The sequence below is a fragment of the Liolophura sinensis genome, chromosome 6 (genome assembly GCF_032854445.1).
Source record: "Liolophura sinensis isolate JHLJ2023 chromosome 6, CUHK_Ljap_v2, whole genome shotgun sequence".
Classification (NCBI taxonomy): domain Eukaryota; kingdom Metazoa; phylum Mollusca; class Polyplacophora; order Chitonida; family Chitonidae; genus Liolophura; species Liolophura sinensis.
Genome location: NC_088300.1, coordinates 72,024,530 through 72,049,103, shown reverse-complemented (window position 1 = coordinate 72,049,103; position 24,574 = coordinate 72,024,530). Strand labels below are relative to the sequence as shown.

Here is a 24,574-nt window from a genome sequence, read left to right as displayed (position 1 = left end):
TGACCTGTCACTGTGCGCAGTTTGATATACGTGAAGAAGTGAAACTCTGCATCTTGTAAGTGGATATCATTTAATTGGTTGTAATCATTTTATTCAGTGCTGGTTGCATGTACTGAAGGCGTCCATCGTTTAGTGTTTGTTAAAAATGCATCACTGATACAGAAACTGTCAAATTAGCCATGTATGAAAATGGAAGCGCTGGGAAATGCGTATCGAAAAATGGGCCCTCAATAACTCTGTCGCTTGCAAAGATGCTTCCTAATCCATGAGTCCTAAGACTCTACAAAAAACTATCATGTTAACGTAGCGTCTTACGGCTTGTTAAGAGCTAGCCTGAATGCCTTGCATTTAAAAATATCAAGTGGGAACTCAGGTCCCAAAAAGTTATAAAAATATGACCCTAAGCACTTTTGAATGCAAGCCACTCTGATCATGGGAATGGTGGAGATAAAATATACATACGGTACCGCTATGCTCTGGCTAAAGCTAGCCGAGCCGGCTGTATGGCATTTATCAGGCCCATAGCCAGCATTTAGAGGGTGGTGGGGAGGGTGGGAGGGGGGGGGGGGGGGATCATGTGGTCTGGATACCGTGAGACACCAGGGGTTCTAAAAGGCCAATAAAAATACAGTGTGTATAGACAGTTATGAGCGGAGCCTAATACTTAATTATTAAAAATATCTGAACCAATGTGGACTACGAGCTGGCTGATTCTGAACAGGGCTGCATCCGTACCCCCAGAAACCCTGCCTCTGGCTTTGTGCGTGGTTTTAAGGAGAACTTAACTAATGTTGACAAACATCTAGACACTCCTGTTTGTAATGCACCTAGCTGGCTTGGTAATTACTGATAGTGTAGTGTTGCTGATACTCAGTGGTTGGTTGCACATTTTGATGGGGGAGTGGTTACATCTTCGATAGTACAAGTATATCTCAGGCTGTATTTGATGTTCTGCTTTGGTGGCTAATGGTTAGAGTGTCTGCTTCGAAGTCAGGAGACGTGGGTCATACTAGAGATTTTAAAAATGGCACTTGTTGCTACCTCGCTTGGAACCCAGCACTGAGAGGTCAGAGCAAGGAAACAGCTAGGACCTAGTGTCAGGAGAATGTGATTGGGTGAGGTGTCATGTCTGTTGTCTTTGACATGATACATAAGTGGTGACAGCACTGTGGCGCCATAGACTCGCCCTGCCACAAGAAGGCATAGTATATGCAAATGTACACATACCTAATGACTTCTCGTCATCATATGACTGAAAAAATTGTGAAGTAAACCCACAAGCATACATACTAGTACCAGTACATACATTTGACGTTAAGGAATACTTGAAAAGTAACTTCAAAATGAAGATTCCGGTTTTTGTATCAGGATGTATCTCTTCTATTCTATACATATTTTCCATGTATGATGGGAAATAATGTCATCACTGAACTTACTGATGACAATCTTAGGTCAACTGAGGAAGCTAATTTTTCGTTGGGTGCATGGTCTTGGGTTTGCCCTGCGCTCTGCCTGGTTTCATCCCACCATATTGCTGGTCACTGTCATATAAGCGAAATGTTATTGTGTACGGCATAAAACACCAATCAAATAAATACATATTTTGTTGGGTGATGTTTATGCTCTGGATATATTTTCTTACCTAGATGTTTACTTTTAGTAATTTGATATTGGGGCCTAATGTAACTGTATATATTCACAAATATGTGATAATGACAATCTATTTTCTTTTCCAGTTGAGGTGTGACATATTTCTTATCAACAAATGATTTTATAGGTTAGTACCGGTATATTATTTAAAATAGCTGTGTGAATTAGACATTAGATTAATGATTATGCTAAAGGTACATGTATCTGCCTAGGTGAATAAATCCTCAAATTGCTTAGCAAATGTTACCTGTAAACTATTTATGAGTAAAAGCAATTATATTATTATATAGTTTTATAATTACATGTGTAGAACATAAGAGGTCAAAACACAGATCCGCCCAGAAAAAGAGATTCCTGTGAGCACAGTTGTTCTGTTCCATAAGCCTACTCCTCACAAAGCATGCACTTGAAAACGATAAATGTACAGAATACACAAGAAAGCTTATTTTTGTTTATATGACGTACAATTACAATTAAATTCCTTTTGGAGGCAAAAAAATCTCATAAAATATTACTTTTGGAGCTACAACTTACATTTCCCAGTAGGATATCATCAATCTAACCTCAAAACATCTTTCTATTAAGGAAATCTTCAGCATTGGGGAATTTTAGGATGTTTACCTCGTACATAACATGAAGTAATTCCCAGTAACATTTAAAACTGATTGATTTGAGGGAAATGGGTAAAATGTTTTGTCTATATGTACTTATGTCTCAAATGTTTCAAATGATTGATTGGCAGGACATTCTTCAGTGCCTTCTTCTGTATTTTCAGCCAGGAACACCGTAATGCCCAGATTAGAATGGACAGTGACTCGCTTTCCATGCAGACTGTGGGCTAAACTTGTAGAAAAGTGGCACCTCCTCAAGTTACTCTATTTTACTCTGTGCTTTAATTCTTTTACAACATGGAGCTCTACATTCGAGTTGAGCATGGAACCATTGTTTTGGTTCGTGGATCATTTTGCCAGATATCTCGGTCCAGTAAGTACAGACATCTAGGATTGTTAATGTTATACTTTCGTGTTTGACTGTCATTGTGTGTTCAAAGTGAAAAAAAAAAGTTTAAAGTTTACATATCAGGATGTATGGCTCTTGCACATGCATTGTCTTGCATTGTAGGATGATCTTGTGCAAAGCTCTTGTAGCTTGAGCTAACTTGAACTGTAACTGGTGCTATTGAAATAAGCACACAACATCAGCTGTGTTAAGAAACCTGAATAAGTTTATGTTTGGTCAGTTTTATTGGCTTACATTCACTTTTGCTTGAATCTGGTGATTTATCAGATTATAAGTCAATTATTGCAGATTCAGCTATAAAAATAAATCTGGTCTCCTAAGATTAAAGATCAGATAACAAATGAGTGAATATTCATAAGTGATTTGCTATGTGGTTAGCTTTAATAAAATGACTTATACTTTCTTTTTCAGATTTTCATGCTTTTGGTTGTTTGCCTGACAACGTCTGTAGTGGTCATATTTTACCTGTGTATACTGCCTGATATATTTAACCGCAGCATTGGCTGGACCTTATTTCACCTGCTCTTTGGCCATTGGCTCCTGGTCAACATCATCTTTCATTATGTCATGGCTGCCTTCACAGACCCAGGCAAACCTCCAACAGTAAGCTGGGATTTAGCTTTAGTAGATACTCTTAGTATCATTTGAGGTAATTTAAGAACACAGGTAAAATATAGCATTGATGTACCTCTGATTGACACATATCCTCATTTATTTCTTATCTGTCAGTCATTGTAATTTGTTTATAAATTGTTTTTGTTTATTTATTTATTTGATTGGTGTTTTATGTCGAATATTTCAGTTATACAACAGCAGCCAGCATTATGGTGGGAGGGAACCAGGCAGAATCAGGGAAAATCCACGTCCATCCGCAGATTACTGGCAGATCTTCAAGTGCACTAAATTGTTTTGAAACTCTTGAACACGACTGATGATTTTAACCAAACATGGTGGTAAAATTTGATTTTCTGAGCAGAATGTTCAAATTAATCAATGATCTGGGATGTATTGATGGTATTGGTTTAGATCTTTCTCCATAAATCACATGTGATTTCAGAGAACATAAAATTTGATGATCCAGCCTGACAGGAGGACCTTTATTCAATTTTCTTGTTTTCTTGATTGTTTCAGGAAGTGCCCCAGACAGTGTCTTTGTGTAAGAAGTGCGTATCTGCCAAACCTCCGCGCACCCATCACTGTAGTGTCTGCAGGATGTGTGTGCTTAAGATGGACCATCACTGTCGTATCCTTCTGAAAACTTCAGTCATGTTTAAAATAAAAGCATTCAAGCAGGTGTTGTTAACTGTGACTTTAAAAAGAAAACAATTTTCACAGTGTGAGAGCTTGTTATGGTAAGGCCATTGTAAATATGTTTGTGTAAACATACTGATTTATGTGGATGAAAAAAACTATAAATATTATGTACTGTTGTTTTTAGTGAGCTAGACAAATAGAAGCTGACAACAAAACACCTTTATTAAACATTTTATTAAACAATTAGTTATTAAAATGCAGTTATTAGTTGGATCAGTTAATCGATAAATGTTCTTACTGTTTTGGTTTATGTGTACATATGCAGCAATCACATACTGATGAACAAGAGTGAAAATTATAGTAACTATGTCGCATGTACATTTACATGATTGGTAACAACATTACATTCTCCTTAATAATGTGCTCAGCTTGGTTGAACAACTGTGTTGGATTTTTCAACCACCGCTATTTTTTCTTGTTCTGTGTATACATGTGGACAGGGACTGTGTATGTCAGTATCACAGGGTATGACCTCTTCAGGGAGCACTTCTATGGATCAAGGGTAGGGGACTGTAAAGTGGATCTAACTACCGGTGTCGGGGTGATTTGTTGTTAATGTTGAGATGTAGTGCTTGGACTATGAGTTTGATATAGAGGTCAGTTTCGCAAAACTTTGGAATTAAAACACCATAAGATAATGAAATTTCAGAGGAATGTGAAGAAAAATAAAGACTTAAGAAGTTTTGTGAAAGTGGGTCAGGACTTTTGTTACCAACAGGTACCTCTGTTCGCCATATGTAGTGTACCGTCTTTATACCATGCTGCCTTTTGAAGGCTGTTGTCGTAATCTCTCTGTGGGGAGTGGGGAATTATCAGTAGTCGATCAGTGACAGCAGTTCATACCTCTGTCACACCTCAGTGAGCCTCACCAGCATGGCAAGACCTGGAAAGATATCCTGTCTGGTTTTTGAAAGATTCACTTTTTGTGCCGTTGCATGGATGTTTTACGATGCTGTTTAAGATTCTGACTGGCTTATGTAAAGTGCAGTATTTACAGTATAGATTCCAGCTACTTTGTGTTGCCTAGTGTGTCAGACTCATCATGTCATCAGTTCATGTTGCGCTCATACTGGCTTTGTCTCCGGTCTGATGTGTTAAGATCTGGCAGCAACCCGCAGATGGTCAGGGGTTTCCTCCCACCATAATGCTAGCCTCTGTTGTATAAGTGAAATATTCCTGAGTACGGCGTAAAACACCAATCAGATTAATAAAGAAATCATCACATTATCCAACGGTGCTGAAGTATATGACGAATATAACTTTTCATAATGATATGTGCAGTATTTTTGTATGTACATGTGTGTGTTTGATAGCCTGGTATTTGATTAAACAATGTTCAATTATTTTAATATGTACTTTATGCTTTACTTGTTGTTACAGGATGTTTATTTTCCTGGTGCCCTCTACCCATTGAACATGGCTCATCATTTGGTGATGGGAGATAGCAGGCCTGGAATGGTAGGGCAAATCTGAATCCAGTTGTCATACAGTTATGGTGTTCATTTCACTTTTCACATTTACGGGACGACTTTCAAGAGTTGTCTACCCCTGTATGTTTTGACTCAAGATGGCCCATTCTGGATGCCACAAGACTTATTGCCAACTTTGAGAACTCAGTCTCTGAGACTGCGGTCTGAAGGGCTGAAACCTGAGCAATTACAGAAGGGAAAACTTCTTGAGTACGCTATTCAGATACATACACCAATCAGATCAATAAAAAATAGATCTCTGCGGAGAATGGATGGTGACCAAAACTGGACAGAAACGACTGAAATTGAAAAATGATTTGGTGCCTGTTTCAAAAATCTTGAGTAGTGTACCATGTGCATACAAGTAAATTCTGTATGACTTATGTCATCAGGGTTACAGGCATGTAATGCTATAATTGCTTTGTGAAGCAGGGTTCCTATTTATCAAACAGCTTATAATGACTTAAGTCATACTTGTATACAGGTCCTGAAAACACTGACTTCAGGAGAGGATGAACCCAAGTCGTAGTTTGTACCATGTTCTGCATTACAAAATCAGTGTGCTAATTTTAAACTTCCTAGCTAGAGCAGAACATTTTATAAGCAGTGTTTAAATTTTTGACTTTAAGTCTTCAGATGTTTGACAGATATGGGACCATGACCTTGACTGAATATTAATAGCTCTTATGTACATAAAACTACATAAATTAACTGTGTGATCATAAACTTAAACAGTTAATATCTAACTGTGATGATGCTATAGATGGTTATAATGTGATCTCAGCAGCCTAACGACTGATGTCTCTTAACTGTTGCAGAATGAGACTATTGCTGAAGCAGAGGGAGTCACAGGAGATCATGTCAGTGAGGCAGACTGGACCCCAGAAAAAGTAGTCCACAGTGCCATAGTGTATGAGTTTATGTTGTGCAGTGGTGTGGTTATTGCCCTTGGTTTGCTGACTGTCTGGCATGCGAGGCTTATTGCCACTGGACAGACCAGCATTGAGGCTCATATTAACAAGAAGGAGAGAAAAAGATTGAAGGAAAAAGGCTTGGTGAGTGAAAACCAATGCACCATTGTTGAGGAGAGCAGTGAGAGTAACTCAGTTAACTTGAGAGTTTATGTTTTAAAGACTCACCCCTTAAGAAATCAAGACTAGACCTGCAGATGTCTTTACTGCACAATATCAGATGGTAGTGCAGATAGCTGGTTTACACAAGGATGGTTTTGATGTTAGGAAATTCTGTTATTCTTTGAAAGTAGTTTAGGCTTTGTTTTTGCATGGTGTACTGTTTTATTTATTTATTTACATTGTATTTGATTGGTGTTTTAAGCTGTATACAACAATATTTCACTCTTATAACTTTGGCCAGCATTATGGTGAGAGGAAACCAGGAAACCAAGCAGAGCCTGGGAGAAACCCACAACCATCCGCAGGTTGGTACCAAACCTTCCCACGCACAACTGGAGACAAAGCCAGCATGAGCTCAGCTGGGCGCTTCTGTAGTAAAACTGATTACTCTCCACGCTTATTATCCAGAAGAATTCTCAATAATTCTGAATAATTCTGAAGTCTTCCAAGGCAAGGAAGTGTTCATCTCAAAATTAGGTGAAAAGTTACGAGAAACAGAGATACTGAGAAAACTCAATTTGGATATATGACTTTTCATATATGAGGTATGATCAAAAGGGATATTGGAAAGGCAGTATTTCTAGATTCATGCATATGGAATTATGCCCCTTTTTGACTGTCACTCTCTAGATCTTCATGGCAACTTTGGATATAAGACATGTAAAGAGATCTGGTACAACAGGTTTTTGTTTTTGTCATCGGCATGTGACGTGGGATTCCACCCTGCAGAGTTATTCCAGCTGTTTGTTGAAGTTTGAAAGGATTCTGGGGATTGACTTGTGTTAACATGTTCATGTAATATAATCAGTGTGCCATTTTCTGGTAAACTAGAATGTCGACTAGCATTCAGTATACATAATCTAGTGGATCCTTGGAGTAATTGTGTAATTGTTGTCACATTTCTTTATTACCATTCTGCAGGTATTTAAAAATCCCTATGACTTTGGATGGAGAAAAAACTGGGAAATATTCCTTGGGTTAGAGGATGGGAGGTAAATATTTTGAAAATGAATATTGTACCCTAGTTGTGTTTTACTTTTGTTATTAAATTTTGTTAATAATACATCTACAGCACGGTCACATTATCCTGCAGACGGTCGTGGGTTTCCCATGGGCTCTGCGAAGTTTTGCTCCCTTTGCATACGTGAAATAAAACATAGATGAATTCTATCCCTGCGAATAGAAATCAAGGGAAAAATAGAAAGAAAACTCGGACATTGGGGTTACCATGTATGCATATGCATTGTATAATTAACATTTTAGTTTGTTTTAGTTTTTGAATATGTAAAATGCAGAATGCATTATTAAGTATTCTTATTTTTTTTTGCAGAACATTCTTTAAAAATGTACTGTTTCCGTCAACCCACAGTCCATATGGAGAGGGGCTTATATGGCAAAGGAGTGATCATGACGTCTGTGTAAAGGAAGACACTACAGTAACCCAATTATGACAGTATTGTTTCCAGAAATATTTTTTATATGTGTCAGCAGCCATTCTGTGAGTGTCAAAAATTGACTAGTGCTGTTTTTATTTACCCTGTAATATTGCGGAGAACAAACATTGTCATAGTCTTGCATGTTGTTGTGTGTTAAAAAAATGTGTACACACTGCTGGTTCTATGTGTACACACTGCTGGTTCTATGTGTACATGTACGATTTTGATACTAGCTTCATGATCTATGAATCAAATGTTTAAAACGATCAATTATGTCAGTTATACAACGCTAGCTCATATACAATAAAAGCACCAGTGACTGGACATTTCAGCTGCGTAACATAACATTAGATCATGTAAACACACCAGTGATTTGATATCACATTGACTTTTCCTGGCTTGTTTCTGATGAAGTGTGGGACAGTGACATGACAAGAGGCTCAAGGTTCACTCATTATTATACCTACACAATTCAACTTGACCACTTTTACAGTGTGTGCAAGTAACAATTCGCTCAAATGTACACTTATTAGATAAATAAATCAGTTCACGCAAAATTTGACATAAGGACTACACAGACAAGATTTGAAGTAGAATTTTCCTGTCATGAGGTATTAATGAATTTCATGAATGCCTATTCTCGCACCAGGAATTTTCCCATCAGTGATGTTTATGTAGTCTTAGTACTAAAAAGTCCTGTACTAAACCATCTAGTACTGCTACATTGTTGTTAATCTGTGCTGTGTAACTGATATAAATGAGTTTCAGACTTCTCACTTTACATCTCCACAAATTGGAGTAATCATGCGCTACTGTATAGTATAGTATGTGTATAGTATGCTTGATGGTCTCCATGTTACATACTATACAGTTATAGTATAGTATGTGTATAGTATGCTTGATGGTCTCCATGTTACATACTATACAGTTATAGTATAGTATGTGTGTAGTATGCTTAATGGTCTCCATGTTACATACTATACAGTTATAGTATAGTATGTGTGTAGTATGCTTAATGGTCTCCATGTTACATACTATACAGTTATAGTATAGTATGTGTATAGTATGCTTGATGGTCTCCATGTTACATACTATACAGTTATAGTATAGTATGTGTATAGTATGCTTGATGGTCTCCATGTTACATACTATACAGTTATGGTATAGTATGTGTATAGTATGCTTAATGGTCTCCATGTTACATACTATACAGTTATAGTATAGTATGTGTATAGTATGCTTGATGGTCTCCATGTTGTAATGTAACACTATATATATATATATATATATATATATATACTATTTATATACAAGTCTACAAGACAGATATGGTTTTTAATTCTGTTTCGTATGTACTGTAATTTTTCAACCTTTTCGCATGTTTGTAAGGTGCATATTCAAGCATATTCTGAAGGCATCATTCTGTGTAGACTGATAAAATTATACTTTTTGTGAAGTTCTGAAATTGGCCAACCCAACCAATGTATTTTTTTGTCTCCAGTATCAAAATAAAAATGTGCTTAAATTGCATTGAAAGTTGCCCTTTCATTGTGGGAAAAGGTTGAGAAATGAGGGTAGTGTGTGTAGAGAAACCACGGACCCGCTCATTGGTAACCATAGGAGTGTACAACATGGTTCACATTGACAATATTTTGAGGTAGATTGTTTTGGAAGCATTAGGGGTGACTAAACAATATGTAAAGTCATATTACAGGTTTTTGACCAATTTCATTGTTTTTTTTTAATCTAGCTCTCCTTGTGTTTCTCTGTTCTCATCATTCCTGGAAAATTGGTGACAATAAGCTGTTCATGGAGCTCATAAATCTGTGGGTTTCACTGCTCAGTCTTACAGTGTATGTGCGTTATGGTGTTGGTTTAGGTGTGGTTGGTTCAGACTGTATGGAGAGGTGTGGTTGGTTCAGACTGTATGGAGAGGTGTGGTTGGTTCAGACTGTCTATGGAGGTGTGGTTGGTTCAGACTGTATGGAGAGGTGTGGCTGATTCAGGCTGCCTGGGGCGGTGTGATAAGTTTCTTCCTGGCTGCCTTGGGAGGTGTGATGGTTTTCCCTCAGGGTGTCTGGGGAGATGTGGTCGGTCTTCAACCTCTAGACTCTTTTACACCAGCTTGTCATTATACCAGTTAAATGTTCGTAAGTATGATGGAAGACATCAGTGTAATAAATGAACACATAATATAAGTACATGTATGAATGTACGTGTTTAACTTGTTGAATGATACATTTGTACATTTACACAAATTTAAAAGTAGATATTAAGACATTCCCAATAAATGCAAATAAATTATTTTTGCAGGATTGTAGCCTTTATGTTATTGATGATTGTTTGGGTTCACAGCGGGATGTGAAAATGAGACTGACCAAGACACCAAACAGATATGCCCAAGTACAAATGCTTCCGTCACTTCTGTTCGGATTTGTTCTTTTTTATCTGTAACTGGCAGAACTCTACATTCCATTTTGTTTGGTAAAATTCATGCTTGTATTATCCTGGATGGGTACAAGGTTGTTCACAACAACTTTCAAATGTGATGACAACATGGCATTTTGATTATTTCTAAACCAGGGACGCCTAATAAATTGATACTAGCATCACTGCACTTTTTTTTTTTTTTTTTTAAACAGTAAGAATAAAATCGTTAATGATGTATAAAATTCACATTGGCATCACTACTGTGCGTTTCTGTGCTGTATACTTTTACACTGCGACGCATCTCAAGCACACGGAGCTGTCGATTCCTTTGACTGGTATTAAATGCCGTGCTCGAGAATTTTTCACTTGTACGATGGCAGTAAAGTTTATGGTTGGAGAAAACTGGAGTGCGAGGCTAGAGAAAACTACCGAACAGGTACCTGGCAAATCTCTTTAAACCACAGCCCAATCAGCAATAATCTGATTTAAAAAGGTGACCTCAATGGTCAAGGGCCTGATAGTTGCAGCCAGCCAGATAGTCAGTCAGCCAGCCAGTCAGTCAGCCAGCCAGCCAGCGGGCTACCAATGGTCATTATTGTACAGAGCCTGGTTGTACACAGAGCCTACAGAGACAATAACAGTTCTCATAAGCTCATTTAAGAAGTGTTATTTCCATGTATTTTGTTGGAATGCAGCGTTGTCTGCCCCCAGTCTTAATTTTAAAAAGAAAAAAAGGAACGGATGCAATTTTACATTTTTATAATTTGATCCTAGAGACAAAATGACGGCTGGATTAGTCTATTTCAGGACATCAAGAAACCATATAAACATAGTGAAAGTTTTCACAATTACACAGGTTCAGAAGGAGATTCAAATGGATCTCTCAAAACAGCACCAATATAGATCCTGGACATCATATTACTTCAAAAATTATTGATAAACATTCATTCAAAAGCTTGTCCATGTAAACAGCCTTGGGATTTACCTCCCTTCAATCTGGACAACAGATTAAAGGGAGATAAATCCAAGCCGGGCGTAATTATATGTACATGTAGGTGGAATAAGCTGATGCATTTAGCACAAGATTTACCGGTTACACATTAATGGTACTATAATATCTGTATACTCCATGCAAAGTGTTTAATTCTCGTGACTTCCACCAGACCTTTGTTCTACACAGTATCATCATCTCTGGCACACCAACTGACCTTTGATCCACACAAAGTGTCATTATCCCTGGCATACCAATAGACCTGTGATCCACACACACTGTCATGATCTCTGGCATACCAATAGACCTATGATCCACACAGTGTCATCATCTCTGGCCTAGCAATAAACCCATGATCCATACAAAATGTCATCATCTCAGGCATACCAACAGACCTATTATCCACACAGTGTCATCATCTCTGGTTCACCAATAAACCTATGATCCACACACACTGTCATCATCTCTGGCTCACCAATAAACCTATGATCCACACACACTGTCATCATCTCTGGCTCACCAATAAACCTATGATCCACACACTGTGTCATCATCCCTATATACCAATAGACCTATGATCTGCACACAAGTTTCATCACCTCTGGCATACCAACAGACCCATGATCAACACATAGTGTCATCATCTCTGGCGTAACAACAGACCTATGATTTACAGAAAATGTCATAGTGTCAGCATTTGTCTGGTATGCCGATAAGTGTTCCACACAAAGCGTCGTCTTTAAAGGATACCACTGCAATGTGTGAGAGTTTGTTCTCCCTGGCATGCCTGTAAATCTATAATTCACAAAGTGTCAATGTTCAATACGGTGTCAAGGTCTTTCAGGACCGACTGGTATGTGCCACACAGTGTCCGAGCCTCTCAGGACTTACTCGTATGTCCCACACAGTGTCCTCTCTGGCAATAAACCAATAAACCTATGAACCACACAAATGCTGTCGTTCTGCACAAAGAGTCAAAGTCTCTCAGGGATACCAAAGAACCCATGTCCCAGATATCATCGTCTCTCTGGCATACCAATATTTGACATGGTCTGTTCCAGGTAGGCCAAAGGTCCTGGTCCCCCACTATATGGGTGTCCCTGCCCACCTATCATCATAGACTGGGAGGCAGGCTGCTGCCCCTGTTGGGAGTGCTGTCCTGGGTGGGGTAAGTTTGTGGGCATGCCCTGTTGGGACGGTTGGTTTGGGTGAGATAGGCCTGTTGCTGCTTGATTAGGCACTGGCTGTCCAGACTGTATAGACCTCATCAGGTTCTGCCACTGCTGAAGCTTCTCTTGGTGTTTTACAAGCATTGCTTCCTTTCGCATTAACTCCTGCCTCAGTTCTTGGATGTCCTTGGAAAAAATGATACATTATATTGGTACATGTACAAAATGTGATGAACCCATACATGAGTCTATGTATGTGTTATTATTTTATTTATATAAATATATGTGTGCATCATATGCTTAAGTTTTTACATTGTATGTAACAATTGTTCAGTCATGTATGATGAAGGGGAGTCATTAAGTGTGTGTGTCCATGCCGCCACTGAGGCACCACACACAACACCCCCCAGTCACATTACACTGACGTCGAGCCAATCAGTCCTGTTTCCTTGCTCTAACCTCTCAGTGCTGAGCATTTCTGTCAGTATCCCTACGTTTATTGGTGGAGAATACAGCGAAGTGAGGGTGCAACCAGTATCAGCATGGGTTTGAACCCACAACCTACATCATACAGGACTTGTTGTCTGCACTGAGAACAACATTTCTGATGATCGTCATCGGGAAGCCCTCGATAATACAGGATATACAAACTTTCATCCTTGTAATAATTCATAACATAGTGAGAACATTTCTTGTTAGTATTGTAAATTTGACTTGTTGAGTATCCTGAAATACATGTAACCAAATTAACGCCATATGTACATTTTGTGTCTATGTGCTGTCTATGCACCATTACAAATATAATTTAACATTCATACAGTTACTTGATCATACATTTTCCTTACATCGCACGTATATTTTGCCACTCCAACTATCACATTTTAACAATGCACTGATGTAAACACTTTGCCACAAAATATTATGATAAAAACAAACTGTTTAAACCTTGAGCCTCTGGGAATTTACCTCTTTCACAACTTGTTCAGGTTTTTTCACTGACACCAACAGCCTTTTCTGCAGAAATACTGCCTCAGTTTGCCTGGCCAGGTCTAGAAACTTCTGAAGGTTTTGCTCTACACCTGTGTAACAATTGAAAACCTTTGCATGAATGTATAAGTACCCCAAGTGTACCAGTTTGGCTTGAGTGTGCACTAATTCATTTCACAGCCTAGGGGAAACCTGCAGCAAGTCCTTCCCACATAAAGAATGATTGACTTAGAGTGGAAGTTGAAAGTTCTCATACCAAGTATTTTCACCGTGTGTGCCAGTGTCCACAGCGGGGACGATCCCTGACATCTTGAAATTTTTCTGGCATCGGGCAATAAAGTTGTTACAATTGTATTTTGGTAATTAAACATGCACTTTGCAACATCCTTTGCATTCGTCCTGCGACATCCATACGAACAGTTTAATTACATTCCTTTAACATCAGACATGGCATGATTTCTTACTTGATTTCACTTCATCAGAATCACTTGCATTAAAATACTCCTGGGCAGTGAGGGTCTTTATGCAGTCCTATGTGAAGAAAGCAAATACATATTACAGACATGTATGTGAGAATGTAAATAACATCAGTCATGGAAGCTATGATGGAGTGCTAGATCGACAGGAGGGTCTGTGATGTGCTCGAGAGCGGTGCCCCAATCCCAAAAATGATGGTACCTGTAAGCTTACTCAAGTGCCAATTTCCAACAGTCCACATTTGTCGTTGACGGAACAAATTTATTTCCCATATACAAATTTGATATTCTTCTGCATGTACTTTACTCATCATATTTCTACCTGAAAAGCTGATTCTAAATCTTCCACCAAATGACCACCAGAAGCGTTCGTAGAAGGAAACGAAGTGGTTGGCGGACCTGCCATGCTTTGTTTGTTCTGGTAATTGAAAGGAAACGGAAGTCTGAAACTAGCGCCACCTAGCGTTGTCATTACTAATGAAAGCTATCGTGGAAGGAAGTGATAAATTACCTGAAGACAAACTCTCAACTTTGACGCTTTTCTGGACGACCAGATGTGTGATATCGACATCTTTCTTTGCCCATTGTCTTGTTAAGCTCTCAGCCGCAGGTGATCTTTGTTTGAGGTGACAATGCCGGGTCGATCTAGCAGACGAAATCGCGACTCTGGCGTCCACAGGGAGAGCAGTAGTAGCGGTTCACGTCCGCATCGCCACCGAAGTTCCAACAGTAACAGAAGCCGTCGATTTCGTCTGAAACACAAGGAGAGGAACTTTATTGCGGCCGTTTGCAGCATGATTGTGATTGTAATCTTGTGTACAGCCCTGGCTGAGTCCAAGTGGATTTCACTGAGCGGCGGAGGCTGCAATCTCAGATACATCGGAGCCTATCAGTTTTTCTTCAGTGGCTTCTTTGAGACGTCGTTCAGTCCACACAAATCTCAAAATCTTCCCATTCAGTACACTCAGTCTGCAGATAAAATTTATCACTACGGTTCTGGTAGAAGTAAGTATATATAAGAATCTATGGTTTGAATTAAATTGCCAAGTGATGTAGCGAATCAGAGTTTAAATCTGACCCCAGTGACTTTGTTTCTAGGAGATCTGATAGAATTTGGTGCACTTTCCTTGCTTTTCCTTGTGTTCGTTTTCACATTTCCCGTCATGTAATGCTGGCTGTTGTTTAGCTAAGAAAAGTAAATGTCAGTATTGTTAATGTCAATGATTATAGCATGTTATTGCAGTACTCAGGTATTTATGGGAAAAAAAGTTAAATAGAATACGTAGAGGTAATGTGATGAACAAAAGTGATGTAACCCAGTGATGAATCCTATTAGTGTGACTTGTTTTACAACTGTCCTAGCCAATGCTTAAATTGTAGGTTTGTGATGTACTAGGCTGGGCGCCAGGGTTTCTTTTCCAATCTATTTATGGCAACACTTTTGTATTGGCTGACCGATATATATATATATATATATATATATATATATATATATATATATATTCACGACCATGCATATCGAGGCACTTTACATAGCCTGCAGAAGTGGATAGCGGACGAAGAGTTGAAAGATCATACAGGATCGATGGGATAGTATTGGGCATAGGAGAACAACAAACGAAATTTTCGTAACCGGAAATTATAGAATGTTATACAATACAACAATCCACAAAGTATACGTAAGTTGTGAACATCAAAAAACATAATTTTGGACTGTATTAACTTCAGTGTTATTTAGACTATATTTTGTGCGGCTGAAATCTCAAATACCCTAAATGGCCTGAAATTCAGCCACAAAAGAGCATTTTTGGAGGCAAATAAATCTCTTTGAAATATTACTTCTGGTGCTAAAAATTTACATTTTTCCAGTAGGATATCATCCCACATTTTAAACACCTCAAAGCACCTTTCTAAAATCTATAGAACTCGTAAAATCTGGAAAAATGCGCATCTTAGTTTTGGACAAAATTTCAGGTCATTTAGGGTATCCTTGAAAAATGTTGAACAAATAAACTGTGTAGTTAAGTATTATAAACATGTAAATATATTTATTGCTTTTGGAGATTACACTGAAAGCGTTCCTCGTAAGTTTTTATGGTTATAAAATACATGTTCATGTATTTATTCATTGTTCCATTTTCTTTCTTCACAGTTATGAAAAATTGTGTAACCCCAAAGGCTGTGGCTCTGATGAAAACTATCATTGGGTTCATCTTCTTTGCGATACTGTGCAGCTTTTTCGCCTTCCTTTTGGATTTAATTGGGCCTTTGAGACGATCTCTGAAAATGATTCGACGCAATGCTTTCTTAAGTATTCTAACAGGTAATGCATGAGAAATTTGTTCACATGAAAGTCTTGGCAACTTGTAAGGCTGACATTTCCTTTTTGTTTTTAGCAAGTGTTATATCTGTTATTATCACAACAGATAATACAAATACGATCTTAATATACATATGTTACAAAATCATAGAAGTAATATAATATCTATTATTACCTTTTTATCTTATTTGAATGTATTCCACATGTTATTGCATTAAAAACATTTATGAATGGTAAGCTATGTGTTTGATATAATTAGATTTGAGTGCTTTGGTGGAGGTTTTTTCAGGAAGTACATTAAAAACAAAGGACACTGATGTAATTGTTTAAGAACAGAAGCTAGTTACTAGTTTTGTGCTAACTATTTACACTGAGTCTCTTGAAAGAATCTGTAATAAATAATACCTGTCAGTGCCCATGGTCAAACTGGTCATTCTACCACTGGAATGTGATCACCAAGGGAGGTAACCCAGTGGGATTTAACAGTACATGTTAATTGATGGTACTCGGTAATTTAGTGACAATACTGTGAAAATCAGGTATGTAGTGTAAATCAGAAGATTTCCAGAGAATTGCGTTTGTAACAAATAGCAAATCGTCTTTGCCCTAATGCCCTTAAACTTCACAGAGAGATAATCTCAGTGTTCATAGCTCATGTGCACACTAATTTCAGAGTTGTCTGCCCCTCCCTGTAAGGATACTAGAACCCCTTGAGTGAAATTTGGCCATTCCTTTTATTCATTATTTCACAATTCGATTCTCCATTTTTCTGATCTTTCCTATTATGTAAACTGAAAAACCAAATTATTTAGCGATTTATTTGATTGGAGTATTTCACTTTTAATACGACGACGGCCAGCTCTATTGTGGGAGAAAACCAGGCATATCCGCATGTTGCGGGAAGACCAGTGAGGAAGGAAAGTCAGATTAACAAGTGTTATTGTTTTTTGCTTTTCAGTTGTGATTTGCGTTGTGGTAAATGGATTTACATACTGGGTGACCACCGAAATCGAAAGGCTGCAGAGAAATACAAAAATAAAACAGAGTAGCAAAGTTGAGGTAGATTTCGATGTAAGTTTCTATCTGGTGGCAGCAGCGGGAGGTGTGGCAGTTCTTGCGACGGCATCAAATTGTTTGCGTCGTTATCCGATCTATGAGGAGAGTCAGACAGAGTCGTTGCTGGATGACTACGATGGGGTGGAGGCACTGCTTCCCACCGGACCTGAAGCTTCTGCCTTGGCACAGATGCCTCCTCCACCCGCATATTCCCCTTGAGGTGGCAGTACCTAGATCATACACCATTCCCTAATTCTTCAAACCTTTTGTATTAAAACTAGATTAAAAGCAGTACGTTCATGTTGAAGGCAGGCTTGCATGTAGGAATTTGCCAAAATGTATGGTTCTGTAAAAGTGAAAGTGGAACCTTGAAAATTCTGAGAATGTCATGATGAAAAACCCTGTGTTTTTTTCTTTTTTTTTTTTTTGTACAAAGAGTTTGAAGAATTGAGGTGTGTGTACTTGGTTTGTATAGATAAATAAATATATATATTCAGTGTATGCAAGGCATCATCCACCCTTGGTATACTCAGTGAGCAGATTTACTGTATTTGATTTGCTTACATGTATGTACATGTATTATGATTGTTTACCTGTGTTGGTGATATCTGAGCTAATCTTCTGGCTCCGTTGTGAATAGCAATCTTCGTCTAATGCTACAGAGTATCTGTAGCTTTCATCTGCTTTATACTAAAGATATATGTACACAAATGTGCTGACGTGCAGACTTTTTAAAAAATATCTGAATTGCACGCTGCATAAATTCCTGTATGTATGGAGATGTGATATGCAAAGATTGTGTTGCTGTGACATGCATGATCTGTAAAACTTCATGTGTTGTTGCAGCATTTGTGATATGTGAACTACCTTTATCTGTATTGCTATGATAAATAATCAAATTGAGTGTTGTGTTTCAATTTGTGGTAGTGATAATCCAGATTAATACATTACATTACAATATGACAATGTTGTCGTATTGTCATATTGTCATATTGTCATATTGTCTGGTCGCCATTCAGATCCCATATTCCAATGGCTTATGCTACTCCAGCCTCACTTAAATCAAATTAACAAAAAAAAAAAAAAAAAGCTAAAACATTATCAATTATACTGGTATATTCTAATAATAGTGAGTCAAAAGGGGCCACAGCTGTTAGTTAACTCCTAAGAAAGAAGTCTTGACCAGAGCGTTTACATGTGAAGGTAGGCAGGGGGTGGTATTAGGTTGGTCGCTTACCCTTGTCTAAAATTGAGCAAAAAACAGCACTAAAGACCATTTATATTGGTCTACACAGAAGTATGTGTCTGATTATAGTTCGATGGAAAGCTATTAAAAAATTGTGTACATATACATGTAACATTAAATTAAAACAAGTAGTAAGATCATAAGAATCTAGTTGATTAACTGAACAGCTTAGCACAATAAATAAGCGAAGTACATGTAACTGTGATATTCATACAGCTATATATGCTGTGCGCATGTATAAATAGCTAAAGTGTGCCTCACAGGGCACAATTCCCCTGAGGATAACTTAATTAAGTTGAAATATTGAGATCGTCAAAATGAATTTCTTCAGAGTGACTTTGCTTATTTATTACACATATCAGAAATATCTGATTGTTTCTAAGGCAAGGCTCTAAATGAATGGCATCATCTGATTACAACACAGACAGTTTCTTGGTTTCTATGAAAGAATTGCTATTTCAAACTCCTTGGTATCTTTATATATGAATAATATGGCAGATTCATAATGTGTTGTCATGACTGGAGATAGAGATAGAATTAGTCATGTTAGCAATGGGAATGTCAGTATTCTGTGGCAAGAAGATGGAATTAATTATGTTAGCAATGGAAATGTCAATATTCTGTGGTAAGAAGAGTGACACAGTGTGTCCATGGTAAAGGTTAACCAAACATGCCAAACTAAGAGAGAGAAACCAAAGCATCCCTCATCCCCGCCACCCCACCCCCTGCCAACAGTCTAACTGTTGTCCTGTGGTAGAGTATATTATGTAAATTAGCTCACTGATTTTATACATGTACATCTGTATATTTATGGTAATATTATATGTGTGAACGATGGATATATTTATTCAGTGTAAAATAAACTCTGTAAGCACTGCTCTGAACACAGCTGTCTTGCTAAGCAGTGGTGGTAATTAAATATGAATAGAATTTAAGCTATTCCTACATTTAATCTATGGTCTTTACACTTGTTTAATCTGTAGATATGTATTTATTCTTTTTTCATGTTTCTCTGTAGGTCAAGATAAGTTCTTAACCTTTATGTACATCATGTGTATAAAACAGTATACACATGTTTAGTATACATTCTATCTGCACATATCTGTATAGTGTATAGATACATACATTTAAACATATGTATTACATGTATACCAGAAATGTTTAAACTCAACATTCTCAATGCCAGTGCATGGTTCGTAAGTTGTGATGTTTCGGCAACTGAGTGACATCTTTCTACGTATGGAATGGTAATTTAATGTAGACCATGGCTTTAGTTGAGGCCACACGTTTACAGAGTTTATAAGTCCACCAGAATTTCACAGCCTTCAAAGTCATTGAATCACCATTGCCTGATTTTACACAACTACACTGTACTTTATGAGATAATTACCGTTCATGTATATACTACCTAATGTTAAGGAGGCTGTGCCAGAGATTTTTAGCAAAATATCTGTACTCGGTAATGATATAAAATTTTACGTACTTACATCAAGAATGGCTCAAACTATTGCCTTTCAGTAAATATCAGACCCATGCCTCTGCTATTTGTAGTATTCAAATTATTTGGGCTGGCCTAAAATAATAGCAAAATTTGATTGGGTTTACACTGATCAATTTTGTACCAAAAATCTCTGGATACATCATTGTACATAGCTTCTTTCCGTAAGCTGCATGAAAGTTTATCATGTCAAATTGTAGTGTAATAACTGATAATACACAGAAAGATGTCTCTCCATTGCGGGTACTGTACAACTCAGAAGTCTGTATTGCTACCTGTTACTGTCTTCATTTCTTTCACCTTTCTTCGTTATTCTGTATTTAGTGTTTTCATTGAAAGCCCATGTTTTTTGTACATCATACTTGTAGCTATAATTGTGTGCACTGTTTTATAATGACTTGTTGTGTTTTAAATTTCTTTTATGTATTCTGGTATCATAAATTTTGTATATTGTATCCAGTGCTTTATTTTTTACACATTTTTGAAAGATAATTTGTGCCTGAGAATTTATTAGGGACATTGTGAAAACCTGTTTTCTTGTGATGCCTGTTGATGAAAACAGAACTGATATGGTAGAGTGCAATCTTTGTGAAGATATGTACAGTATATAACAAAAATTCATATATGCTTTCTTCTGCAAACTCTTAATATATAATTTGTTATTCACCAGGCAGGCTGGTCATGATATACATCTCTTTTTCTTGAAATAATATGGTATATTTTATGCTAATAAAACAAATTGTATGCATTTTTAATGAAACGAACCTCAATTTACCTGTGTCAGAATGAACTTCAAAGAATTTGTTGTGAACAGTAGTTTTGGTTTTAATATCAAACAATTTATAAACGTGTTGAGGTAAAGAAAAAAATAATCATATTATAAGTTGTAGAAGAAAAAACAGTATGAAGTCACTTTCACTGGGTGTTTTGGAAGTATCGACTTGTATAATTCTGAAAATTATGATTTTTGGACAGAGATTCGAGTTCATTATACCATCACATCTGCATTCTCTGAGTGTTGTTTATTTTCATTCAAATCTCTTCTAATTTGATGTGTTTTTACAAATGACTTTTGTATTTTACCTCCAAACTGTATTGCTGCCATGTTTTCACCAGCCTACCTTGAATACATTCTGTGACAGAGTCAAGTGCATGATGCAAAAGCATAGATACTTCACAAAAGACTGAGAAGTCCAAATTTCAACAAACCCTTATTTGTCATTTTTAGTAAATGTACATATCCTCAAGATGACAGTCCAACTGATTTTGTCCAAATATTGAATTGTCAAATATGTGACTTTTTTTATTCATTTTTTACCTGAAGTATCTATGCTTTGGAATTATGCTATTTATGTCTTATTGGATCAAAAGAAGTTGGGAGCGATTTGGCCGACTGTTGTAGTACTGATGTCTTGCTTTGGGAACTAAAATGGTTTCCTGTTAATGTGGACATTGAAACAGGCATGCATTGGCAAGAACCAATGAGCAACAAAAATGGACATTTTCCGTTTTTGATGGATACACTTTTCAGTGGTATCCAAGATTGCGATGATTATGGTCGTGTGGTTATCATGTTAGTGTGATGATTTTGACAGTTTTTAGTTTGTGTTTTTCAACAAACCCAAGGCAGTACTGTTTCAGGATGTGGTTGTTCACTAGAGAGCTATGACAGAGTAATATTTTCTACACCACTGATGTATACTGTAATGCTTATACTTGTATGTTATTTTATATGAGTCACATTGTACAGATATGATGATATGCCCGGTTAGATCATTCTTAGGAGTTAGCCTGTTAGCCAATACGTGTGGTGAAAAAAACGAGTACTGTAAATACAGCATGTGCAATGTCGGCAGATCTGTGTGATTTTGTGTCCGTTGGTACAGTCGCGGTCATGGTTAGCAGTTTGTATTGTGTTACTGTGATACCGTGTTCTTGTTCATCTACATCTAGCATGTAGCATGCACTAACACTGCCTTTGGACCTAGGCAAGGTAGGCAAGATCATTACGTATAAACACTCTATGGAAAGTTTTATGAAGGCAATCCCCAGCTAGCTCTGAAGCCGCCGTGTGAAACGACACCAGTGTATAAGCGTAGGTATTGTCAGTGAACGTGTTAAAACTGACCTGTATTCCACTGTGACTGATTGACGTAGGTGTCTCCTTCATATTTCTGTGTTCAGATGACAATCAGGGTGATTCAGTGTGCTTGGTGAACTTGTAATAAATCTCAGCCTTCTTTTGTAATAAATGTCTATAAATGAGGCTTCGGCTTAAAATGTTCAGAAATGTTTGCTTTGCAACTGCTATGTAGTTTGGTTTCATGCATTCATATATACTGCCTGATGTATTGCGTATGCATAACACCAGCGATGACATTACCACGAAAGCCGTTCAGAAATGATGCATGGAAAACTTGCGTTATCCAAATGCAAGAAGTCCGCTTTGTGCTCCAGACCAGAAATAACACGCTTTGCCCATGCAGGGGTCTTGTTAATGTGGTAAGTGACAAGTGAGTCAGTGCACTTGATCTGTGTACATATTTCAGTTTGGTTAACATACAGCATTGTAAGTGGAGCAACTCTGAGCCGTTAAACCGTGAACCACGTGGATCTGGTCATGTTAACTTGGATTTTATTATAACAGGTAGTTCGTAATGTTTTGAGTACTCCACCTAGTGAATAAAACTTGTTCACTACTAGGGTAGGCTGCTACATGTGCGTGTAAACCCCTAAATGTGCAACAGTGCATGGGTCATGGGTGTACTTTGCCTTTCGTGGTTCCATGCACGACAATCGTGGTGTCCTCGCCCAGTATGTGCAAGCATGTCTTATTTCACAACTGCCAGATGGACACAGTCCTTCATTTGTGGATGCTATCATACTATGCAACTAGGCAAGGGGCGATAGCCAGCTTTACCGTGGTATTCCCACCCATATACACCCCAGATTTTGTGATTTCCAGGCTATCACTCTATGATCCATGTTGAACATCTAAGAGCTTATGGATGTTCAGGGAGATGGAAATTTAAACCTCTTCATACCACAACCATGTAAGCTCCAGACAAACAGGAAAATCTCTGAAACCCTGTGAATGATCGTGTATTTTTCAAGTCAAATTTTCACGTGCATGTAGAAACGGTGTACTGAAGTAAACGTTATAGGCATATTGCCTTGACCGTTACCAACAGCTTGGCATGCAAGTGATAACTTTAGAGAACCTAGGTAAACTAGCTCTTTGCAGCAGCAAACAACATCCAGTTATCAGTGAGATGCCCATACGTTTGAACGTAACCATCAAAGAAACCTTCCACCGATAAAACGTGGTACTGGTATATGTACATGTTAAACTGCACATTAAAGTCCATATATTGGTGTTGAATAAGGGAGCACTTGATCAAGCTTGTCCAGAAGCAACCTTGGGTGTACATGTGGGAATTTTTAATCTGCATGTTCTCACATCATATACATAATTAGCGGGTGTGAAGTTCGCAAGAATGTTCCACAGTTCTGTAAAAGGTGCATATTGTACTTTCCTTAGATATTCTTATTGCCAAAGATTTCATCATAAAATGTCATAAAAATGTATCGGTTAACGCCTTGAATGAATTCTGAAATATCTAACACCTGTTTCACTCTGGAAAACATTCTGCGGTAATGGATTTTATAGGGTACTCTAGACTTAGCGTTGCATGAATCCACACCAAGAGATCGGGTTTTTGGTATGTTTTAAAACTTTCTTTCTCGTTTTTGTTGATCTTTTCTGTTTATATGACCGTGTTTAAAATGAGTCAGGGAAATTTGATGGAAGAAAAGACGTCGAATAGCAACGCGCATGTTCTGTTGAAAGTATACGTACTTACCCTGCCATGCAATTCTAAGAAATTTCTTGATATACCCTTGATACAATCACTACTGTGGACGTCAGTTGTGGATATATATGCAATCTACAAATGTTCCTGTGCTCAGTTTTCTCAGATCTAGTTGTAAGTATCTAGTTTGTTTTGCATTCCGAAACAGAATAGACCTTTATTTAATTGTAGCTTCCAGCTTTAGCTCAAAATATCTTCTACATTGTTTTATGCATGTATTTGCAAGTGCTGCGGAAGGTATGGTCATAGGTTTTCCCCTCGAGATCTGGTCGGTTTCCTACCACAATAATGCTGACCGCCGTCTGTAAGAGAAATATTCTTGAGTACTGCGTGAAACTCCAATCAAATAAATAAATTAATCAAATGCTGTGACTACCATTATGTCCACTGTATCATGTCTTCTTCGTTTTTTTTTTTGATGTAATCTGTAATGTGAAGCGATTGTTTTGCAGGTGAACTAAATGGGAAACCATTTTCGAATCGCTCTTCCATAATAATACCACGCTA

The 24,574-nt window shown here is 37.6% G+C and overlaps 3 protein-coding genes across 3 annotated transcripts; 2 read left to right on the top strand and 1 right to left on the bottom strand.

Annotated features, from left to right (window-relative positions):
• Positions 1 to 2: 2 nt before the first annotated feature.
• On the top strand, positions 3 to 8,829 carry LOC135467895 (palmitoyltransferase ZDHHC16-like). The gene is made up of 10 exons (XM_064745812.1): positions 3 to 55; positions 1,737 to 1,777; positions 2,426 to 2,634; positions 3,082 to 3,273; positions 3,802 to 3,913; positions 4,353 to 4,486; positions 5,365 to 5,442; positions 6,272 to 6,508; positions 7,508 to 7,578; positions 7,917 to 8,829. The coding sequence occupies exons 3-10, from the start codon at positions 2,440 to 2,442 to the stop codon at positions 8,035 to 8,037; spliced, it is 1,140 nt and encodes a 379-aa protein (XP_064601882.1). The 5' UTR covers positions 3 to 55; positions 1,737 to 1,777; positions 2,426 to 2,439; the 3' UTR covers positions 8,038 to 8,829.
• Positions 8,830 to 11,187: 2,358 nt separating this feature from the next.
• LOC135468416 (mediator of RNA polymerase II transcription subunit 28-like) lies at positions 11,188 to 14,496 on the bottom strand. The gene is made up of 4 exons (XM_064746670.1): positions 14,398 to 14,496; positions 14,064 to 14,130; positions 13,579 to 13,691; positions 11,188 to 12,798 (listed from the first exon to the last, which is right to left on the bottom strand). Exons 1-4 carry the CDS (start codon positions 14,479 to 14,481, stop codon positions 12,460 to 12,462), a joined length of 603 nt encoding a protein of 200 aa, XP_064602740.1. The 5' UTR covers positions 14,482 to 14,496; the 3' UTR covers positions 11,188 to 12,459.
• A 66-nt stretch (positions 14,497 to 14,562) lies between these two features.
• LOC135467718 (transmembrane protein 127-like) lies at positions 14,563 to 24,125 on the top strand. The gene is made up of 3 exons (XM_064745539.1): positions 14,563 to 15,080; positions 16,228 to 16,398; positions 17,354 to 24,125. Exons 1-3 carry the CDS (start codon positions 14,708 to 14,710, stop codon positions 17,668 to 17,670), a joined length of 861 nt encoding a protein of 286 aa, XP_064601609.1. The 5' UTR covers positions 14,563 to 14,707; the 3' UTR covers positions 17,671 to 24,125.
• Positions 24,126 to 24,574: the final 449 nt, after the last annotated feature.